Genomic DNA, 22,500 nt, shown 5'->3' with positions numbered 1-22,500 from the left:
GGAAGCCAATGGACTCAAACCTGGAACACAGAGACAAGCAGAGTGACCAATATGTTACTGATCAGCTTTCCGAAGTGTGTGTGTGTGGGTGTGTGTATTTGAATATGTGTGTGTGTGTGTGTGAGTGTAAGCATGTATGTGTGTGTGTGTGTGTGTGTGTGTGTGTGTGAGAGAGAGTGTATGAGTATGTGTGTGTGTGTGTGAGAGAGTGAGAGTGTATTTGATAATGTGTGTGTGTGTGTGTGTGTGTGTGTGTGTGTGTGAATGTATGCATGCATGCGTGTGTGTGTGTGTGTGTGTGTGTGAGAGTGTATGCATGCATGTGTGTGTGTGTGTATTTGAGTGTGTGTGTGAGTGTATGCATGTGTGTGTGTGTGTATATTTCAGTGTGTGTGTGTGTGTGTGTGTGTGTGTGTGTGTGTGTGTGAATGTATGCATGCATGCGTGTGTGTGTGTGTGTGTGTGTGTGTGAGAGTGTATGCATGCATGTGTGTGTGTGTATTTGAGTGTGTGTGTGTGTGAGTGTATGCATGTGTGTGTGTGTGTATATTTCAGTGTGTGTGTGTGTGTGAGTGTGTGTGAGTGTGTGTATGTGTGTGTGTGTGAGAGACTCACTTGCAGTCGGGCCCTTTCCCGTGCAGACTCTGCAGGCCGAGGCGTGTGAGTGACGTGTGTGCGGTCAGCTGCACGTCGGAGAGTGTGTGTGTGTTGAGGCCGTCCTCCCGCTCGTACACACTCTCCCAGTAGGCTTTGAGCGCCAGCGTGCCCGGCGGGTACTGCCCGTACAGGTGTGTGTCCAGGATGTCGATGGCCTCCTGGTTGACCGACGACTCAAACTACAGCGCAAAGGAGAAAGGTTCAGATAGCGTCAGTTGCTGGACAGAGGCCAGTTGTGTGGCAGACAGTGGTGTGGGGTGGATGTGTGTGTGTGTGTGGGAGAGAAAGGGGGTGTGTGTGTGTGACTGAATCATGTGTACGTTGCTCTGTTGAGTTGAACTGCCCCACATTAGTAGACCAGAGGTACACACTTCTAGAGACACTGCCGAGAAACACACACACACAGACGGAAACAGACACACACTCCCACAGACGGAGAGACAGACAGACACACACACAGACGGAGAGACAGACACACACTCACACACATAAGACAGACACACACTCACAGACAGACAGACAGACAGACAGACAGTGACAGACACACGCACACACACATAAGACAGACAGACAGACAGACAGACACACACACACACACACACACACAGATGGAGAGAAAGGCACACTCTCACACAAATAAGACACACACACACACAGACAGACACTAGTGTTGCACGGTGCACCGATACTACAAAAGTATCGCAATACCCTGAAATTAAAAATGTCACGATACCTAATTTTATTAGTATCGATACTTTTGAGAATGACCGTGTTCTTTTGAAGTAACATGCGTGTACATAAGGCAAGCTTCTAGCGCCTCCTCCCCTAACCTGTGGCTGTGCGTCTTTTCTCCTCACACACACACACGTAAGCGCAGCTGTCGTGCTATAAACAGCGAGACATGGCTGCTAGTTCAAGTGATGCTATGGTAACCCATAACTAGATGTACCGCAGAGCGGTACAAAATATGACCGCCACCCAGTCCAGCACATTTTTTTTCCACAAAAATAAATCAGCTGAAAGGCCTATATGATTCTAACTGTCTCACTAAATTGCATTATCCACACTCAATTCTCACTGGTATCTGCTAGACAACAAGTACCAAAACATGATTAGTTCATAGATTTCACATGTAAAATTCATTTTATACAACCCCACCCCATCTTGCCTGTTCATAATTCTGAGAAATTCTTGAATTGTGTGCATGTGTTTATGTTTATGTGTGTGTGTGTGTGTGTGTGTGTGTGCTTGTGTGTTTTGTCATCGTATGTGTGTTTGTGCATGTGCATGCATGGTACATATGTCTACTGTGTGAGTATGTGTCATCGCATTATGATTACTGTGAATGTATGTGTGTGCGTGTGTATCGTTTATGCACATGTGTGCACATGGAATGGGTTAACATGACCCTGGAGGCAAACATACAGAAAAATTGGTCATCCTAGGCCCCTACGGTTCTCAAGATATTCACAGAAAATGTGTCTGCCCTACCCTCCTTCGGGGGTCCAGTCCAGCAGGAGGGCTACAGGATCAAAAACCGAATGGTTCCATGCTATCCATGTGGGGTTACATGCCCACCAAGTTTCGTGTACCCGGTCTTCAGTGTCCCGGAATCCTTGTTGGTGTACGGTCACTAAATGACCACATAAATTATTTTCATTGTAAGGCCCCCATGAACTAAAGTCCACAAAACTTGGCATGCATTCGGAGGGTGTCATAATGATCCTACACTTTCAATTTCGTGCAGTTTTGACCATGTCAGCCAGAGATATTGTGATAAAAACACCTAATTTTTTGCTTTTTAATTTTTTAACTAGGTGGCTATACATGAAATAAGTGGTAATGGGATGGGTTTAAATGACATGCCCCCTTAAGACCAACATACAAAAGGTGGACCTCCTAGGCCCCACGGTTCAAAGGATATTCACAGAAAACTGTCTCCGGCCACCCACAGGCCAGTTGGTGTATAGTAACATAAATTAATTTATTGTGTGGCCCCCATGAGCGGAATTCCACTAAACTTGGGGTGCATTCAGAGGGTGTCATAATGATCCTACACTTCCAATTTCGTGCAGTTTTGACTATGTTAGGTCACAGATACCTGCGATTACAACACCTCATTTTACTTTTTGTGTTTAACTAGGTGTATTTATACATGAAATGAGTGGTTATGGAATGGGTTGACATGGCCCCTTGAGATCAACATACAAAAAAAAAATGGTCCTTTTAAACCCTAGGTTCGAGATATTCACAGAAACTGTGTCTGCCTACCCTCCTTTTCGGGGGTCCAGTCCAGCTGGGGGCATTTATCTAATGACATACAAAACATAATCAATTGTATCCACATATCCTTATGGCTATGTGCTCTTTTGATATAGACTAAAACCGCGGAGACAAGGTCAATTACTCTCAATGTGATTCTTAAAGTGACAGGCACTCAATTACCTACACATCACCAATGTGTGCACTCAATTAGGACCTACATCACCAATGTGCACTCATTACACCTACACATCACCAATGTGCACTCAATTAGACCTACTCATCACCAATGTGCACGCAATTAGACCTACACACAACATTAAATATATGCCTAAGTGTAATAGTTTAAAAATAGTTATAGTTTTAGAATAGTTTTCAAATTGCTAAAAATATTTACTAGTAATTATGCAGAATATATGAAATATGAGCATAAGCCATCATTTTTCCATGTGTGTTTTGTGTGGAGAGAGTCAAAGCAGAATCTGGGATGGCCACTGGTGTGAATGATCACACTACAGTATATTCAATATTACTGATGATGATGTCAAGGTGGTGGGGCCCCAAATCAAATACATTTTTAAAAAGTATCGAAGAAGTATTGAAATCGTAATTCTTGACTTGGTATCAGTATCGAAACATTAATTTTGGTATCGTGACAACACTAACAGACACACACACACACACACACACACATAAGACAGACAGACAGACGTACACACACACACACACACAGACAGACAGACAGAGAGAGAAGCACACACTCACCTGAATCCTGACGAGGTCGGCGGGTTTGAAGTCGTTGGGCGAACAGCCGCACCAGTCCACTATGTGCTTGTACTGGCACTTGCAGCCCAGCTTGCGGTTCCAGTTGGTCACACGCAGGTTGTTGTCCACTAACGTCTCACACATGTGGCTGTTCCCAAGCACCGTGTGGAAGAACGACTGAGAGAGGGAGGGAGAGAGAGGGAGGGGAGAGGGAGAGAGAGAGAGAGAGGGAGAGAGAGAGGGGAGAGAGAGAGAGAGAGAGAGAGAGAGAGAGAGAGAGAGAGAGAGAGAGAGAGAGAGAGGGGAGAGAGAGAGAGAGAGAGAGAGAAAGAAAGAAAGAGAGGGGGGAGAGAGAGGGAGAGAAGGACAGAGGGAGGGGAGGAGAGAAAGGAGAGGGAAAGAGGGAGAGAGAGAGAGGGAGGGAGGGAGGGAGGGAGAGAGGTAGAGAGAGGGAGGGAGAGAGGGAGGGAGAGAAAGAGAGAGGTAGAGAGAGGGAGGGAGAGAGGGAGAGAGAGATTTAAAGTATTTATTAAAACAGTGTCTAACATTCACTTCAGTAGAGGATTTGCAAGCGTAAGAGAACAGAACACATGAATGTAAATTATTCAACAACAGAGTTGCACAGCTGACATCATAAAACTGGGAGAGAAAGAGCAAAGGGTACTGTGTATGTCCACACACACACACACACACACACACACAGGGCTTAAAAAAAAAGAAAGTAAAAAAAATACAAAATGTACAAATGCAGACTGTCAATCTACAGGCCCAGAGCTGTTAATCATATTAATGATTGACAATGTACTACACCAGTGCACATGCCATTATAAAGCAGTCGGAAGCCCTTGCCAAGGTACGTACAAACGTAATGTTTCATTGCACTACTGTATGGTTAGATAATGCCTGCATGAGAAGCCAGTGTGCCACCTCTAACCGGTTAACGTGGGAGCCGGAATGACAGGTACAGACAGGTAACGCCACTGACACGCTCACCCCACACCACCCCACACCACGCCCACCCCACACCACACCACGCCACGCTCACCCCACCCACACCACACCACGCCACCCCACACCACACCACACCACACCACCCCACCCCACGCCACACCACACCACCCCACACCACCACACACCACACCACGCCACGCTCACCCCACACCACGCCACGCTCACCCCACGCCACGCTCACCCCACGCCACACCACCACACACCACACCACACTACACACCACACCACACCACGCTCAACTGTGCAGGTTCAACACAACGCAGGTTACACATGGATTGTTGGCATGCATGGGTGTGTGTGTGTGTGTGTGTAACCTCTGCAGGCAGCAGTGTGTAGGTGTGTTTGATAAACCAGCTAATAGGCTAACTGAAATAACACCCATGCCAATCTCTAGGTATGGTGAAGGGTAGGTGATGATGTGGGGCTATTTTAATTCCAAAGGCCAAGGCAACTTTATCAGGATGCACAGTATTCTGGATCCATGAAATAACTGGCCTTTAAAAAATAAAAATCTGCCTGTCTCTATGGGAATTTACCATAGGGTGGGAATACTTATGACCCTGTATTTTAAGGAAGAACATTTATTTATTTATGATACATTATTCATTCACTAAGAAAATTGGTGTCCTTAAAAGGTTAGATATTTCCTCATTTTTCACTTAAGGCATTAAAATCAATTTCCAAAAGATGATTTTATATTCCTCTTTTCAGTCAACTTTAGCATGGGTGCCAATACTTTTGGCCATCACTGTACCTGTCTGTGAGCCCATTATGCAGGCCTTTGTGTGTGTGTGTGTGTGTGTTGCTTCCGCAAGCAGGAGTGTGTAGGTGTGTGTGTGTGTGTGTGTGTAACCTCTGCAGGCAGCAGTGTGTAGGTATGTGTGTGTGTTACACATACCTGTGTGTGAGCCCATTATGCAGGCCTTGTGTGTGTGTGTGTGTGTGTGTGTGTGTGTGTGTGTGTGTGTGTGTGTAACCTCTGCAGGCAGCAGTGTGTAGGTGTGTGTGTGTGTTATACCTGTGTGTGAGCCCATTATGCAGGCATTTGGGTGTGTGTGTGTGTGGGTGTTGCTTCAGCAAGCAGGAGTGTGTGTGTGTGTGTTACCTCTGCAGGCAGCAGTGCGTAGGTGTAGAACTTCTTGAGTCCCACCACCAACGCGTCCTGTGACTTCACCACGTACTCCACGAAGGGGTGTGTGAGCGCAAACCAATCAGAGCCTCCGGACACCTCAAGGCCTTCTGGGATACCACGCTCTCCCAGCCGCCACATGTGGTCATCACACTCATGGAACAGCCTGTCCAGACCCTGCTTCTTAATAAACCTACACACACACACACACACACACACACACACACACATAAACCTACACACACACACACACACACACACACACACACACACACACACACACACACACACACACACACGTGGTTATCCACACTCATGGAACAGCCTGTCCAGACCCTGCTTCTTAATAAACCTACACACACACACACACACACACACACACACACGTGGTTATCACACTCATGGAACAGCCTGTCCAGACCCTGCTTCTTAATAAACCTACACACACACACACACATGTGGTGATCACACTCATGGAACAGCCTGTCCAGACCCTGCTTCTTAATAAACCTACACACACACACACACACACACACACACATGTGGTTATCAAACTCATGGAACAGCCTGTCCAGACCCTGCTTCTTAATAAACCTACACACACACACACACACACACACACACACACACACACGTGGTTATCACATTCATGGAACAGCCTGTCCAGACCCTGCTTCTTAATAAACCTACACACACGTGGTTATCACATTCATGGAACAGCCTGTCCAGACCCTGCTTCTTAATAAACCTACACACACACACACACACACACATGGAACAGCCTGTCCAGACCCTGCTTCTTAATAAACCTACACACACACACACACACACGTGGTAATCACACTCGTGGAACAGCCTGTCCAGACCCTGCTTCTTAATAAACCCACACACACACATGTGGTACATGTGTGTGTGTGTGTGTGAATTTGTTCTCAGTTTAGCGGTGTGGTGTTAATGCAATGTTGGCCCTTATATTTACAACTGAAGAAAGACAAATGACATGTCTGTAACACCATCTCTCTCTCCGGGTGAGTGAATGTGTGTGTGGGCATGTGTGTGTGTGCAAGCATATGCGTGTGTGTGTGTGCAAGCATATGCGTGTGTGTGTGCAAGCATATGCGTGTGTGTGTGTGCAAGCATGTGTGTGTGTGTGTGTGTGTGTGCAAGCATATGCGTGTGTGTGTGTGCAAGCATATGTGTGTGTTTGCGGTTGGTGTGTAAAGGTCGCTGAGCTAGCATTTCTATGAGAACTCTAGATGGCTATCACACTTCTGAGAAACAAGTTTACCAACAAGAGAACTAGATCTTAGCATTAGAGTCCCAGTAATTGTTTGTGTGTGTGTGTGTGTGTGTGTGTGTGTGTGTGTGTGTGTGTGTGTGTGTGTGTGTGTGTGTGCAAGCATATGCGTGTGTGTGAGTGCAAGCATATGCGTGTGTGTGTGTGTGCAAGCATATGTGTGTGTTTGCGGTTGGTGTGTAAAGGTCGCTGAGCTAGCATTTCTATGAGAACTCTAGATGGCTATCACACTTCTGAGAAACAAGTTTACCAACAAGAGAACTAGATCTTAGCATTAGCGTACCAGTAATTGTTTGTGTGTGTGTGTGTGTGTGTGTGTGTGTGTGTGTGTGTGTGTGTGAAGAGATAAAGAGATAAAGCAGAATGTGGTTCAAGTTCCGGCATGTCAGTCTCATTACAAAGATGTTGTGTTGACAAAGATGTTGTGTTGGCAAAGATGTTGTGTTGGCAAAGGTGTGTGTGCTACCTTGCATTTTCTCGCCCATGAGACTTGAGAAAGTTTTTGTCTCTGTGCTTAGAGAGGAACGCCACCAACTCGTCATTAGTCCTGAGATGGAGAGAGAGGGAGGGGGGGGATCAGTGGGAGACTACACTGCCAACTGGTAAACATAAACACACCTACTCACACACACACACAATCAAACAAACAAACAAACAAACAAACAAACAAACACGCACTGAGGTTGATTTAGTAGTCCTAGGTCATACGCACACACACCTGGGTTCGTACACCTATTCCAAGGTCAAATTCCAGCACTTTCAAGGTCAATTTTCAAACTGTTCAAGCACTTTATTCAGCACAAAATAATAGGTTTCATAATAGGATAAGAAATGAAAGGAAAACACACACTGTACATTTTGTGTTTAAAAATGTGTCACCTGTCTGGAAGAAGACTTTACTTGCTATCTAACCTAGCCGAGTCAATATACCCCCCACCCCACCACTACCACCATATTCAAAAATGCTCAAAATGTCTCCCCCAATATCAAGACATAAATTGTTAGGCTACAGTAGTTGGCCATCACTCATTGCTGTGCCAAATAATAATCACTTATTACAAACTGGGAAATGGTATGCTAAATGGTTAAATATCTGGCAAATGGTATGCTAAATGGTTAAATATCTGGAAAATGGTATGCTAAATGGTTAAATATCTGGCAAATGGTATGCTAAATGGTTAAATATCTGGCAAATGGTATGCTAAATGGTTAAATACCTGGGAAATGTTATGCTAAATGGTTAAATATCTGACAGAGAAAGGGAGTGCAAAGGAGGTGAGCTGATCTCAGTTAAGTGAAGTGAAACCTGATTACAGAGAACACTGACTTGAATTGCACAATAATCCTCTCTTGAGCCATCGCTTACTGGATGTAAACGTTGCAGAATAGTCTACCATGACATTCTAAAAATACCAATTGAAAAAACCGGATGTATAGATTGAGAAATTACCCACTGCTAAGTCCACCCTTCCTCTCCTGTAACATTTGATCAGTGCTCTTTTTAAGTTAAACTAGAGCTTAACTACTAGCTCAAACTATTGTTAACTTATGTGACCATGTAAATAATATTCAAACCAAAACAATTGCACCCTAGACTAAGCTATGACACTTTTTTTAACCAGACAAGTGAGTTTTTCTCTCCTTTACTCATCCCATGCCCCCTTCTATCCGTGCCCAACTGGCATCATCATGCCCCCCTCCCACCTCTTTAGGCTGCTCTGAATGCATTACATGGCCACATGGAACCATGGTAATAGCCACACAAAGGCTACAGATGTTGCACATGCAGATGTGGCACAACTAAGAAAGCACATGCAAATGTTGCACACACAACTTTTTGAATATTTGCTACGTTGACCACAACCTCTGGACTTATTTTCTGTACCAATGCACAGATTTATGTTCATCATATGATTATGTTGACTGCTACACGTTAGCATCTCGTTAGCGTCTTTATTGTGTTTAGCTTTCTCACCTCCCCTATCTGCTCAACCTCTGCTAGCTTTCCAAGCGGTAACTTTGTTGCAGCATTTTGCTCAGGTCAGACACTGCGTTGCGTTCGTTTAATAGTTTAGGACACACTCCGCGATAGCAGATTCAACTCTACTTTTGTTTTGACATCAACGTCGACCTAGCAATATATCGGTAGGCTTATGACACAGCCTTCTTATATGACACTATGACACAATTTCTGTCCAGCAGTCCAAGATAGCTGTTTTCTAAGCAACGCTCTGCATAGCCCACGGTCTTCAGTGTGGCAGGGTCACGCATGAGACTGGCAAAGACCGGTCACACACGCAGAGGCACGACTTATTTCATTTCTGCATCTAATAAGCTAACTATTCCGTCAGATAACCGTTTAGAAAGTTAGTTAGAATTTCAGGAATTTTCAATCGCTTTATCCAAAATTGAAGCAATTTTCAAACCTTGAAAACACAACATTAAAATTCAAGCATTTTCAAAGATTTCAAGCACCCGTACGAACCCTGACACACACACACACACACCAGGTGGGGAAGTCGGTAGCGCGGAGGTTGATGTAGTAGTCCCAGGTCCCCCACACACACACACACACACACACACACACACACCTGGTGGGGAAGTCGGTGGCGCTGAGGTTGATGTAGTAGTCCCAGGTCCCCACACACACACACACACACACACCTGGTGGGGAAGTCGGTGGCGCTGAGGTTGATGTAGTAGTCCCAGGTCACACACACACACACACACACACACCCTGGTGGGGGGAAGTCGGTGGCTTGAGGTTGATGTAGTAGTCCCAGGTCCCCCCCCACACACACACACACACACACACACACACACACACACACACACACACCTGGTGGGGAAGTCGGTGGCGCTGAGGTTGATGTAGTAGTCCCAGGTCCAGTCGCTCATGTCCAGCAGGTCGGCCATGCTCTGCAGGTAGGCGGTCAGCAGGCTGGCTCCGCCCCAGATGGTGACCATGCGCCAGGGCGTCGCCCGCACGTTGGGGTACTGTGCCGCCATCGCCAGCACCTCCCTGTGCAGGTAGTTGGACCGCTGGAGGAGGCAGATTAGAGAGGCAGGGTCATTACTATAGCGACCGCTGGGTCATTACTATAGCGACCGCTGGTCATTACTATAGCGACCGCTGGGTCATTACTATAGCGACCGCTGGGGGGGGGGCAGATTAGAGATGACAGGAAGTGAGTGGGAGAGAGAGTCGGGGGTGGGATCCGGAAAGGACCACGGGGCGGGAATCGAGCCCATACGGTGCAGGTGCCCCAGCCAGTTACGCCATGGCTGGGGCCGTCTGACGTGATTTTGAGCGGAGGAGCGGCCGAGTGAACAGCCACCTGAGCGGAGAGCGGGACATTCGCACCGCTCAGCTCCGATCAATAGCTCTAGCAGGGGTCAGTCTAGTCAGGCCCGTAAGCTCCGTACTTCAGGGTCAGTCATTTGACCTCACTTCCTGTGACACCTCGCCTAACTTCCTGTCACTCTCAACATTCAGGATACCACAGGATAACAGTTTAATTAGATAGATAGATACTTTATTGATCCCTAGGGTAAATTCAAATACTGACATGCGTGTCTCACACACACACACACACACCTTGTCCACGTGGATGTAGTAGAAGTGGTCTCGGTGGTAGATGGCTTTGATGAGGCTGCAGGAGCTGGAAGTGGACAGCCTGACCATGGACCACTAACCACCTAATGCCACTGCGCACGGGATTCTCCACCTTGGACAGGTCCCATGTAACATCCAGCTGCAGCCTGCTGGAGAGGACTGGACAAGACTGGGGAGGAGAGAGGGATAGAGAGAGAGAGAGAGAGAGAGAGAGAGAGAGAGAGGAGAGAGAGATGGGGGAGGGAAGGAGAGAGGGAGAGAGATAGGGGGAGGGAGGGAGGGAGAGAGAGAGGAGGAGGGGAGAGAGAGAGAGAGGAGGGGAGAGATAGAGGGAGGGAGAGGAGAGAGAGAGAGGAGGGAGAGAGAGGGAGAGGAGGGGGAGAGAGAGAGAGAGAGAGAGGAGGGGGAGAGAGAGGAGGATGGAGAGGGAGAGAGGGAGAGGGACAGAGAGAGAGAGAGAGAGAGAGAGAGGGAGAGGAGAGAGAGAGAGGGGAAGGAGAGGAGAGAGATAGGAGGGGGGGGAGAGGGAGGAGAGAGACAGAGGAGGGGAGGAGAGAGAGAGGAGGGAGAAAGGGGAGGGAGGGAGAGGAGAGAGAGAGAGAGAGGAGAGAGAGACAGAGGAGGGGAGAGAGAGAGAGGAGGAGAGAGAAAAGGAGAGAGAAAGAGAGGGGAGGACATTAGAGGGAGAGAACACAAATGAGATGGAGAGATGTAGAAGAACATTAGATGGAGTAATCACACACACACACACACACACATCACAGACCACACACACACACATCACACACACACATCACACACACACACACATCACAGACCACACACACACACACACACACATCACAGACACACATCACAGACACACACACACACACACACCACACACCACACACACACCACACTCACACACGTCATGTTTCTCATGGTCATCACTACTCTGATGTGTCCACAGTGGGGAACAGCATCTTCCCATTTCATTACCCAACACACTCACCACACTACTCTGCGCATGTGTGTGTGTGTGTGTGTTTACCATGCTGTGGGCACTTCTGTGGCAGCGGGCCTGGCATGAGTCTCCATGCCTGATGCTGGCACACCACACATCTATATGTGTCTACGTGCCTGCATTTGTGTGTGTGCATGGGTGTGTGTGCAGGGGTGTGTGTTTACCATGCTGTGGGCACTTCTGTGGCAGCGGGCCTGGCATGAGTCTCCCTGCCTGATGCTGGCACACCACGCTGGCGATCTCCTGGCGGCACTGGCGTGAGGAGGCGCGCTGTAGAGCAGACAGCGCATCCTTCCCGGCGATCTCACACTCGGGCGTCACGTCGTCGCTGCTGCTCACGGGCGCGTGCGGCGCCCCCTCCACGCTACCCGGCTCGCCAGGACCCAGGGGTGGCACCAACGCCCCTCGCCCACCAGCCCTGAGCCACCAACGCAGCAATCACAATCAATATGTTAGAAAACAATCAATATGGCATCAATCAATCACAATCAATATGGCATCAATCAATCAATTTGTCGTCAATCAATCAATATGGCATCAATCAATCAATATGACATCAATCAATATGGCATCAATCAATCAATATGTCATCAATCAATCTATATGGCACCAATCAAGGAATATGGCATCAATTAATCAATACTTGATAAATCAATCAATATGTCAATCAATCAGTCATCAATGAACCAATATGGTATCAATCAATCAATTCTTGATCAATCAATCAATATGTCATCAATAAATCAATCAATCTGGAGATCACCACATCATTTCACATGATTACTCAATGCATTCTGGAAACACTGATCCATTTTGCTAAACTCGTCTCTCTGTACAAATGCCAAACTCTGCATCTGGAGCTTTTCCATTAGCTGCTGATTAGATGAGCTGCTGATTAGGTGCTGATTAATTATCAAACGAAGTGCTGTAACTGCCCCTGAGTTCTAGCGAAACTGCCCTGAGCTGTAACTGCCCCTGAGGTCTCTAGCGAGGGCTGTAACTGCCCCCTGAGCTGTAACTGCCCCCTGAGTCTCTAGCATGTGCTGTAACTGCCCCGAGCTCTAGCCACGCAGGGCTTTAACCGTCTCCGAAGCCCTCGCTTAGGCTTTAACCGCTGAAGTTCGGCCCACGCCCGTCACAGAAGAAATGTATTTTGTGAGTCCCAACATGGGCTTAGTGCAAGGAGGCCAGTGAGCCTCCCTGCAACCGCAGCGTGTGTGTGTGTGTGTGTTAATGTGAGTGCATATGTGAGTGCAGTATTTGTGCAGGTGTGGGGTAGGTGTGTATGTCCAGTGTGTGTGTGTGTGTATATGCATGTCCAGTGTGTGTGTGTGTATGTATGTCCAGTGCCCCTGTGTGTGTGTGGTGTATGCCCCAGTGTAACTGCCCCTGAGTCTCTGTTAGCATGTGCTGTAACTGCTCCCCTGAGTCTCTAGCGAGGGGCTTTAACTGCCCCCTGTAACTGCCCCTGAGTCTCCTAGCATGTGCTTTAACTGCCCCGAAGTCTCTAGCTCCACGCCTGCCGCCATGACAGCAGAAGAAATGTACTGCCCGAGTCCTAACTGGCTTCTGGCAAGGAGGCTCAGTGAGCCTCCCCCTGCATTTTGTGAGTGTGTGTGTGTGTGTGTGTTAATGTGAGCGCCAGTGTGAGTGCATTTGTGCGTAAAGTGTGTGTGTGTGTCCAGTGTGTGTGTGTGTGCATATGTGTCCAGTGTGTGTGTGTGTGTATGTATGTCCAGTGTGTGTGTGTGTGTATGTCCAGTGTGTATGTGTGTGTGTATGTCCAGTGTGTGTGTGTGTGTGTGTATGTAACTGTGTATGTGTGTGTATGTCATGTGCTGTAACTGCCCCCTGAGTCTCTCTGGCGAGGCTTTAACTGTGAGTCTCCCTAGCGAAGGGCTTTAACTGCTGAGCTGTAGCTTGCCCTTGAGTCTCTGCGAGTGCTGTAGCTGCCCCTGAGTCTCTGGCGAGGGGCTGTGGCAACTGCCCCTGGCTGTAACTTGAGTCTCTAGCATGTGCAACTTTGCCCCCTGAGGCTCTGAGGGCTGTAACTGCCCCCTGAGTCTCTAGCGAGTGCTTTAACTGCCCCCTGGTCTCAGCGAGGGGCTGTAACTGCTCTGTGCTGTAAGGCGCCATGAGTCTCTAGCATGTGCTGTATTTTTGCCCTGAGGGTTTGGGTGGCAAGGAGGCCAGTGAGCCTCCCCCTGCACCGTAAAGTGTGTGTGTGTGTGTTAATGTGAGTGCATTTGTGCGTGTGTGTGTATGTATGCCGTTGGTGTGTGTGTGTGTGTGCCATATACATGTCCATGTGTGTGTGTGTGTGGGTTGTGTCCAGTGTGTGTGTGTGTGTATGTCCAGTGTGTGTGTGTGTGTATGTGTGTCCAGTGTGTGTGTGTGTGTATGTTTGTCCAGTGTGTGTGTGTGTGTGTGTGTCCAGTGTGTTTGTGTGTCCAGTCCTACCCTCGTCCTCCGCGTGTGGGTGTGTGTGTGTGTCCAGTCCTACCCTCGTCCTCCGCGTGTGTGTGTGTGTGTGTGTCCAGTCCTACCCTCGTCCTCCACGCGCGCACGTGCGTGTCAGGGTTTCCGTTGTCTGGTCCTGAGGTGGCACTGTTTCTGTTTCAGATGTTGCACTGAACATGGCGAGACTTTGGGTGAGATCCAAAATGGCAGCGCACTGAACACTGACACTTGTAAACAGGAATACAAAACTTTATTTCTCTTCTGCTAAAAACAATTACTACCTCTCTACACCTCTCCTCAAAAACCGGATTACTGTATATTCTCCACCTTTTCCAATGGCAACCTCTTCATTCTGGACGTTATGGCATCTGAACCCAGCAGGCAACGCACCCGTGACGGCTCAACAGAGACTGAACCAGAATCACCTCCCGCTTGCGCTACTTCTACCTCCATCGAGGTCAGTTTACTACAATCCATAAACAGCAAACTTGCAATACTGGAACATCTGCACGCAGATATTAAGGACTTAAAAGCCAGCCTCGAATTCTCCCAATCACAGATCGACACACTCGCATTAGAAAACCGTGAACTCAAAGGAAATATCACAAACTTATCCAACCAGGTTAATCAACTCACCAACGAAAATCGGATCATGAAAGAAACAATCCTAGACCTCCAGTGCCGCAGCATGCGCGATAACCTCATTTTTCCGGAATTCCCCTGCCAACTTCTAAAGATACACCTGGCGACCCAAAGAAAGCAGTTAAAGAATTCTTGCAGTCATCTCTCAAACTACCGCCAGAAACAGTTGACAAGATTACCTTCCACCGTGTACACCGTCTCACTTCCAAAGACAAAAAAAAACCTCCTCCGATTATCGCCAAGTTCGAACACTTCAAACACAAAGAACTCATCAAAAAGCAGGAAAAGAACTGAAAAGGCACTTCATTAGGACTAAACGACCAATTCCCACAAGTAATACAGGAAAGAAGAAGAGGCCCTCTTGCCCATAATGAAACAACTCAGGCAAGAGGGCAAAAAAGCAACACTGTCAGTTGATAAACTGTATGTCAATGGAACTCTGTATCGCAACCCCAATATCACCACCTGGCTATAGCACATCATACCTCCGCCAACACTCATCTTGATTATAACATTGTCACCCTCAACTCTCTCTAACCCACTTTAGCCTACTGGTGCTTGGATCACCTCTCTCTTCTCTCTTCTTATGTTTCACTCCTTTTGCTCCCCCTACCCACCCATTCTCTTTTACTCTCTCAATGCTTAATGTCATTCATTGTGTTTTGTCTATACATGTTTGCTTGTGTGTCCTGTCTGTTTTTGTTTATTATGTCTATAGGCTAAAGTCAAATTATGATCTGTATGTTTTCAATGCTAAACAGGAAATGTTCATGCTGTCACCACTCCAGAACCAAATTCCTACCTCCTTATGCTCTATATTCTTCTCAGCCCCTACCCTTTACATCTCATTCACACACCACATTACATACCTATTCCTCCACCCCCCCCTTCTCCCTCTCCTATCTAACTGACACCTGCACACACAATACCCATCTTATCAAACATTTTCATAACTGCACAATCACAACATGCTACCACTTACATTCCTGACCTGGAACATCCGTGAGATTGGGTCTCATGCAAAGAGGCTCAAAATCTTAAACCATTTGGATAGTTTTCCTAAACAGCATCAAATTACCACAACTCAATGAGACCCAAATAAATAACCTGGAATCACCTATAACTCAACAAGAACTGTTTGATGCCCTGAAACAGATGCCCCATAATAAAGCACCAGGTCCGGATGGCTTCCCTGCTGAGTTCTACAAACAATTTTGGACCATCTTACTGTAGCTCCACTTTTCACCAGAATGATTAATGAATCAAAACAGAAAGGACGTCTTCCAACTAGTTCCACCACAGCCTCAATTTCACTGCTCCTCAAGCCCAATAAGGACCCAACATTGCCATCCAGCTACCGGCCAATCTCTCTCCTCAATGTGGACAATAAGATAAAAAAAAAAAATGCTAGCACACAGATTAGCAGAGGTCACCCCATCCATTATCCACCCAGACCAAACAGGCTTCATTAAAGGCAGAATTTCATCCACCAACACCCGCAGACTGTTTAATATAATGTATCATTATTGAGAATTATTTCCCATCTCAAACCCTCTCTGTCTTCCATGGACTTAGAAACAGTAATTCATGCATTTGTTACATCCCGGTTAGATTATTGCAACTCCCTTTATCTTGGTCTCCCCCCAGTCCCAACTTTTCGTCTGCAATTGGTACAAAATGCAGCTGCTGGGATCTTACTGGCACCAAGAAATACCAACACATCACCCCTGTTCTGGCCTCCTTACACTGGCTCCCATTGGCTTTAGGGTCCACTTCAAAGTCCTTCTGATTGTTTATAAGGGCACTACATAGGTTGGCTCCCTCATATATTTCAGACCTCCCTCCATCCCCTCTCAGCATCCAGGTCCCTTAGATCTGCCGACAAGGGTCTTTCTCTCTGTGGCCCCAGACCCGCCTCAAGCAAAGAAGCTGATAGAGCTTTCTTGGTAGCAACCCACGTCTGTGGAATTGTCTGCCCCCCAGATGTTAGACTGTCTCCCTCCATCACCACTTTTAAATCAAGACTAAAGACCCACCTTTACTCCTTGGCCTTCCCTGCTTCCTAGCTGTCCATCTCTCTCCTCTCTTCTTCATATTCAAGTGTCTTCTGTACTGTTGCTATTTATTTGTTTAGGGCTGTCTATTTGTCTATTGTATTTCTGTATTTGTCTTGCTTCTCTCTGTGCTTGCCTTTTATATTTTGCTTGTTCTGATTTGCTTTTATTTTTTATTTTTTAGCCATATCCTCTGTGCAGCACTTTGGTCAGTGGAAACTGTTTTAAATGTGCTCTATAAATTAAATTTACTTACTTACTATCACTCCACAAATGTTCAAGATAATACCATCATAGCAACTCTGGACGCAGAAAAAGCATTTGATAGGGTGAACTGGAATTTCCTGTTTTCCACTTTAGGGAGGTTTGGCCTCGGGGAGTCGTTCATTAACTGGATTAAACTTCTATACACCTCTCCTTCAGCCACAGTAATCACCAATGGACTAACATCACAAAGTTTCACTCTTCACCGGGGAACTAGACAGGGGTGCCCGCTCTCCCCCTCCCTATTTACAATCTTCATTGAACCCCTAGCAGCTGCTATCCGTCAGAACCCCCTCATCAAGGGTGTCCAGACTCCATATTTGCACCATAAAATCAGCCTTTATGCCGACAACATTCTTCTCTTTCTTCAAGACCCCTCAACATCAGTAAAAGAAACCATCAAACTCATTGACACATTCTCTAAAATTTCTAAATACTCAATCAATTGGAATAAATCTGCAATTCTCCCATTACATCCCAACAGCTGGAATGTGTGACCCAGCCTCTTCACCTATTCACTCTGCACTAACTACATCACTTACTTGGGGATAAAAAGTCTCCCCAGGCTGTCAGACTTATTTAGCCTAAATTATCCCCCCTCTACTCACTTCAATAGATGATGACCTTCAATGCTGGAAGAACCTCCCATTATCCATCATGGGCAGAATCTCAGTAATCAAAATGACAATACTGCCCAAAATAAACTATTTACTCTCTATGATTCCAACCCAGCCCACCCCACTCTGGTTTAAGTCTCTCGATTCATTAATCACTAAGTTCTACTGGAAAGATAAGACCCCAAGGATCAAACTCACCACTCTCCAAAAACCAAAAGTACTGGGAGGACTAGAGGCCCCACACTTCCACCACTATGCCCTGGCCAATCAGCTCCACTTCATTTACAAATGGCTACACCTCACCCCCTCAGACAACACCTGGTTAGACCTAGAACAAACAATCTGTAAAGAAATTAAAATCTCAGATCTCCCTTTCTGTAGTCAGTCAATCAAAAAACATCCATCCTTCAAAGCCCCAACAATTTCAGCTACTCTGACAGCCTGGTGGAGATTCTACCACATCACTGATTCACCTATAGCACCATCAATTAGCTTTTGATTTGGAATAACCGAGATTTCACCGTCAATAAAAACCACTTAACTTTCACATGGATGGGAAAGGGAATCACTCACCTTCAACACATTCTTCAAGATAATAATCTGGCCTCATTTTCCTGTTTGGTCCAGAAGCCGCGGCATCGAGTAAACACTTCTTACAATACATGCTAATTAAATCATCTATCCTAGGAAAATTAACATCAGACAGCTAACCTTGACATTCCCCACCAATCTCCAGAGCTGCTTAATATTCCCTCTCCCAAAAAATTCTCTCCCAAATTTACAAAATTATATCTCGTTCAGAAAAACAATTGGCATGCCATATCACAAATGGGAATCAGACTTATCAATTACTCGGTGCCGACTTCTGGACCAAAATGTGCAAAAAACATCTACCTCATGACAAGAATAGTAATCTACAACTAATACAATACAAGGTTCTTCACAGATTTCACTTCACTGCACATAAATTGGCTAAAATGGGGTTTGGTTGGGATCTATGCTCTCACTGCACACAAAATAGCAGACACATACATCCATGCGGTTTGGCATTGCACTCCAATCAACCACTTCTGGGTGAGTGTCACAAAATCTCTCTTCTCCATCTTTGGCTGTCACATCCCAGCATGCCCCTCCTTATGCATACTTGGTGATACATCCACAGTCAATTTAAGCAACTCCTGCAATAAAACACTGCTGGCAGCGCTGACTATCACCAAGAAAACAATCCTCATGAACTGGAAATCTAGGAACAATGTTCACATCACTCATTGGAAAACTTGTTAACAGACTATCATTAGAAAACCTATCAACTACAAACTTTGCCTGAGATCCATCTCCACTTCATCAACAGATACACATATCCTCAAACACTGGGCAGGGGATGGTAGCTGGAACTATTATTGTTGTTGTTGTTGTTTTATTTTATTATTATTATTATTACTATTATTATTATTATTATTATTATTACTATTATTATTATTATTATTATAATAAATAGAAAATAAATAGCATCCCCTTCTTCCCTTTTTATTTACATCTCTGATAACTTTATTAATTCCTCTTTCTCTCTGCCTCTCTCATGGGTTATTCTGCGGGGCCCCATTGGATGGCTTGGGAGACTTCGGTCCTGTGGTCGCTGTGTGGGTTTGGCATTGGTATTGGCCCTGGGCCCCGTTGTGCACCCTCCTCATGCGGCTCATGCACCACGCCTTGTCCTGGAAGCACACAGCGCAGCTTTACTCTCTTTTTAATTGCACTACATGTTAGGTGACATTCATCAAACATAAACAAAACTACAAAACAGGCTAGGGTAAGGGGTGGAGTGCAGGTAGATGCCTCATCAGGTGTCTATCTGCATGCCTCACTATTTTAATGCACACATTACAGAGGAGGCATACATCTTACACAGGGTAAGTGTGGTGTGCATGGGGGAAATCTGACAGATATTCACCATGCATGCCCACTTCTTTAATGCTACACACTAGATGGAGCTCTCAACCTAGCCATTCACATACATTTAGGTCAAAGAGTGGCGTGTTGGGTGGAGGTCTGGGGGAGCGAGTGTGGTTGGTCGTGGTAGTGGGGATGTGTGCATATGCTGGGGGCCTGGGGGGATGGGTGGCACGCAGGTCCTCCCCTTTGTCAGCTCGACGCCGTGTAACTGCGGGGGCTGGGTGGAACTGTGGCCATTAATCCTTCTGGCCCAACAGCAAGCCAGCCTTACACATACTGTATGCACACACACACACACACACACACACACACACACACACACATCCTCACACTCACTACCCCTCACCCCCCATCCCCACCCCCATCCCAACACCACCTCATTCACACTCTCAGAGCTACCATCCGCACCCCCCATCCCCCTTCTTTTCATTCGGTCATCAATTTCATCCCTGATAATCATATCTGTAATCATCCTGGGCGCCAAATCATCCTTAGCCTTTCTGTTATTAATGTTATGTTGTGTTAATAAGCCAAGTCAATGTGATGTCTTGTTAAGTTACAGTATGTGTTTGTGTAATGTACATCTGTTTGTCTTATGTAGTATTCTTGTGCATGTCGTAGTGTTGCATTTTCTGTAATGTCAATGGTGTTTGCAATAAAAAATAAATAAAAAATGAAATGTCCGACAAAATTAAATCTCTCCGGTCAAATTGTCCGATTGAAATTGGCTCCCGTCCCCCTAACGCAATCTGAATTTAAGAATAAGCCTTAAAATGTAAGCCTATATTAAAGCAATACGTCCTCTGGCTATGATTTTAAATGTACCGTTTGAAAGCTATTAAATATACGCATACTATGCTGCATTTCAAATAGGAAGCATGCGCTTAAAAGCGTCCATGTTAAACAACGAACAAATGAGTGAGGCGGTTCAAACATGGCCAGGCCAGAACAGACTAGCCTTAAGAGTTTTTCAGAGGCCAGGCAGCGATGGATGATGATAAATTGGTAACGTCTGAAGCCTCAGATGTCCGGTCAACTCCATCACCACCAGATAAAAGCAGAAGCGTCGGGGTATCTGTCGGAATCATGGCGTTGGAAGTGGAGTTACGGGGTTGCGGCTGCTCCAAGACACTGTCATTCTCTGTGTACACTGGACAAGTGTACATACAAGGGCAGGGACATCCTTTTCCACCTTCAAAAAACTCCTGAAGACCCAGCTCTTTAGAGAACATCTACTCTCATAGCAACACTTACAACAAGTCTTACTGATCCTAGCACTCACCAGCCGTTTTAAACTGACAAGTAACTGCTAAAAACATCACTCACCAACGCACTTATTCTTACTGTACTCTAATGTTTTTTTGAAACTGTCCTAAAATTGTGAGAATTGTTCTAAAACTTACTGTTTACCATGTTGTTAGTCGCTTTGGTTAAAAAGCGTCAGCCAAATGTAATGTAATGTAATGTAATGTAATGTAATGCAACAAATGGACATGCAACTGTGTTCTGTACCCAAAGCATACAGTAGCCCTATGCTTTCTCTGTCTATGATCTGCAGGGTTAGGGCCTCCTCGGCGAGGAGATTGCTGGTCCCTTGGATAATTTCGGCACAATTAAAGCGGTATTATTGAACATGTAGACCAAAAGAAAAAAAACTAAACATTTCCCAGAATAGGAAACATTTCTTAAATCATTGTTATCAAAAAAAGAGGCATAGCCTTAGGGGGTAGTGGTATGGCGTTCATTCTTGTGTCGCATCTGTGCAAGTTAAACAGTGGAACCACTGGAATGCGTGGGTAGCAGCAACAAACAAGCGTAGCCTTTTAAAACAACAAACGAAGCGAACTCTTGCTGTCCATGAAAACATACATACTGGCTAGATCTTGTTAGGCATGTTTACGTAAGTTAGGCTAATGAACATGTTGCATGTGTGTGTGTCCAGTCCTACCCTCGTCCTCCGTGTGCGTGCGTGCGTGCGTGCGTGCGTGCCCAGTCCTACCCTCGTCCTCCGCGTCCCGCATCACTCAGGTTCCGTTGGCTGCTGGATGGGTCGTGCGGGACAGCAGGCGGGACTTCCTGTGATTGACTTCCTGCCGCCCCCTTCCTGCGGCTGTCCGAGGGCCGGCTTCCTCGCTTCTTGCCGCCCCGGCGCTGGCTGCTGGTTGCCATGGTGGCGGACGGCGGGCCGGAGCCCCCCTGGCGGGGCGGTTGCCTTTGGAAAGGGCCGTGATTCTGGCGGCTCCCACATGGCGATCACGCGGGGGGTCCTGACTATTGTGATCAGGCAGCTTAGAGCGTCTGTGCTTCCTCTGGAGAGAGAGAGAGAGAGAGAGAGAGAGAGAGAGAGAGAATAAGAGAGGATGAGAGAGAATAAGAGAACAAGAGAGGAGAACAAAAAAGAGAGATAGAGGGCAAACAGAAAAAAATAAATAATTATGTGACAAATAATTAACAGCACTGAGTGACCACACCAGTGGATGGCTGGACATCATCACGTGCAACACAAACAAACCTTGGACGCACGCACGCACGCACGCACCAGTGGATGGCTGGACATCATCACGTACAACACAAACAAACTTCTCCAGGCTGGGCTAAGCGCTAATGCTAACAGGCCAGTACAGCATATCAGCCTAAAAGCTAAATACTGATGCTGACAGGCTAACAAGCTACTCTGTAAGGGTGTGTAAGGGTGTGTGAGTGTGTGTGAGCCTGTGTGTGAGGGTGTGTTAGAGAGAGAAGAATGGAGACACAGTAAAGCAGAGAG

General features: G+C 46.4%; 1 protein-coding gene across 1 annotated transcript in view; it reads right to left on the bottom strand.

Moving 5' to 3' along the window:
- xylt2 (xylosyltransferase II) overlaps nt 1-22,500 on the bottom strand; it is a 34,521-nt gene that overhangs the window by 3,812 nt on the left and 8,209 nt on the right. Inside the window, 11 exon segments of the mRNA XM_048232766.1 lie at nt 1-20; nt 616-875; nt 3,685-3,861; nt 5,801-6,017; nt 7,588-7,668; nt 9,961-10,163; nt 10,720-10,773; nt 10,775-10,896; nt 11,908-12,161; nt 21,733-21,929; nt 21,980-22,042. The exon segment at nt 1-20 is cut by the window's left edge and continues 173 nt beyond it. Of these exon segments, the coding sequence (XP_048088723.1) occupies nt 1-20; nt 616-875; nt 3,685-3,861; nt 5,801-6,017; nt 7,588-7,668; nt 9,961-10,163; nt 10,720-10,773; nt 10,775-10,896; nt 11,908-12,161; nt 21,733-21,929; nt 21,980-22,042 (1,648 nt within the window).

This window comes from Alosa alosa, chromosome 22, assembly GCF_017589495.1.
Source record: "Alosa alosa isolate M-15738 ecotype Scorff River chromosome 22, AALO_Geno_1.1, whole genome shotgun sequence".
Taxonomy (NCBI): domain Eukaryota; kingdom Metazoa; phylum Chordata; class Actinopteri; order Clupeiformes; family Clupeidae; genus Alosa; species Alosa alosa.
The sequence above is the reverse complement of the archived record's forward strand: the minus strand, read 5'-3'. Positions and strand labels throughout refer to the sequence as shown.